General features: G+C 62.7%; 1 protein-coding gene across 2 annotated transcripts in view; it reads right to left on the bottom strand.

Moving 5' to 3' along the window:
• PPP2R2C (protein phosphatase 2, regulatory subunit B, gamma) overlaps nt 1-1157 on the bottom strand; it is a 251874-nt gene that overhangs the window by 154056 nt on the left and 96661 nt on the right. The window contains exon 1 of one of the 2 annotated variants that reach the window (XM_011935416.1): nt 1013-1151. The exons of the other annotated variant lie outside the window; for it this stretch is intronic. Within the exon in view, the coding sequence (XP_011790806.1) occupies nt 1013-1082 (70 nt within the window). The 5' untranslated portion in view covers nt 1083-1151. Of the gene's footprint in view, nt 1-1012; nt 1152-1157 lie in introns of those variants that run through there. 2 annotated transcript variants of the gene reach the window in all.

Genomic DNA, 1157 nt, shown 5'->3' with positions numbered 1-1157 from the left:
CCACTGGGGCACCCACCCAGGGAACCCGTGCACACTTCTGCGGCCGGGCCGGCAGCCCGTGGGTTAGCCGCTGACCGTCCCTGCATCCGGGCAGGGCTCCAGCACAGGCGTCCCCGCGCCCAGACCTCCCGGTCCCCATTCTCCATCGTGGTCACTCCGCGGGCCCTGCCTGCGCGCGGAAGCTGTCCCCACTGTTCCCCTAGCAAGGCAGAGCAGGGGGCCCCGGAAGTTCCCGGCCTGTAAGAGCGGGGCGCTGACCCACCAGCCTCTGGGTAGGGTGGGGGTTGGGGTTGGGTTTGTAGGGCCAACTTAGGGGATTTTAAACAGGGCCTATTTGGGATGACATGTCCCACTTTTTTGGAAAATCCCGACAGTTAGCCCAGCTGCTCCTGTCTCAATATAACTCGCCAGGAATAAAAAGGCCAGCCCCAAACCAGCCGCCTTCTCCCTCCCATTCAGGGACCCTGCCTCTGGAGGACAGGGAGGGGCCCGGGCAGGCGGGCCTCCCAGGAGGATCTGGCAATGGATTATGTTTTTCCCCCCTTGGTCCCTCTTCTTCTCCAGGGAGAGGACAGCCTAGAAAATTCTGCGGGCTCCTGGCAGGGCTGAAATTGCAAATCCAGGATTTTAAACCATTAAATTTAAACCAGGAAATTTAAACCATTAAATTTCCCCGAGATTTCTTCACCAGATTAGCCACAGGCATGGCCTTTTAAAAAATTATGGTCAGGGCCGAATCAGGATGCCACCTGGCCTGAGAGCGGAAAGCTGCCTCCCGGAGGGCGGCGCGGAGGAGGGCGCTGCCCTGTCCGGGCGCTAGGCAGCGGAGGCCGGTACCCTCGGGCTCCCTCCCTCCTGGGCCCCGGGCAGGGTGGGATGGGGTGGGATGGGATGGGGTGGGGCGGGGGGACACGACACACATCGCGCGGTCCAAACCTTCGGAGGGCATTCGGTGCGACGGCATCCCCACGCCGCGGCCGGCCGGAGGGGTCTCAGACAACACGTACGTTACCTTCAGTCACATAGCTGTGGTCCCGCAGGAAGCTGTGGTTAATTTTCCGCGTGTCCGTGTCCTCGCCCATTGAAGGCCGTGCCCGGTGCTCTGGGCATGCCCCGCCGCCACACACCGATGCAATCCGCAGAGGTCGCGCCGGGCG

Source organism: Colobus angolensis, unplaced genomic scaffold (genome assembly GCF_000951035.1).
Source record: "Colobus angolensis palliatus isolate OR3802 unplaced genomic scaffold, Cang.pa_1.0 Scaffold143, whole genome shotgun sequence".
NCBI classification, from domain to species: domain Eukaryota; kingdom Metazoa; phylum Chordata; class Mammalia; order Primates; family Cercopithecidae; genus Colobus; species Colobus angolensis.
This window is presented reverse-complemented; position numbering and strand designations above follow the sequence as displayed.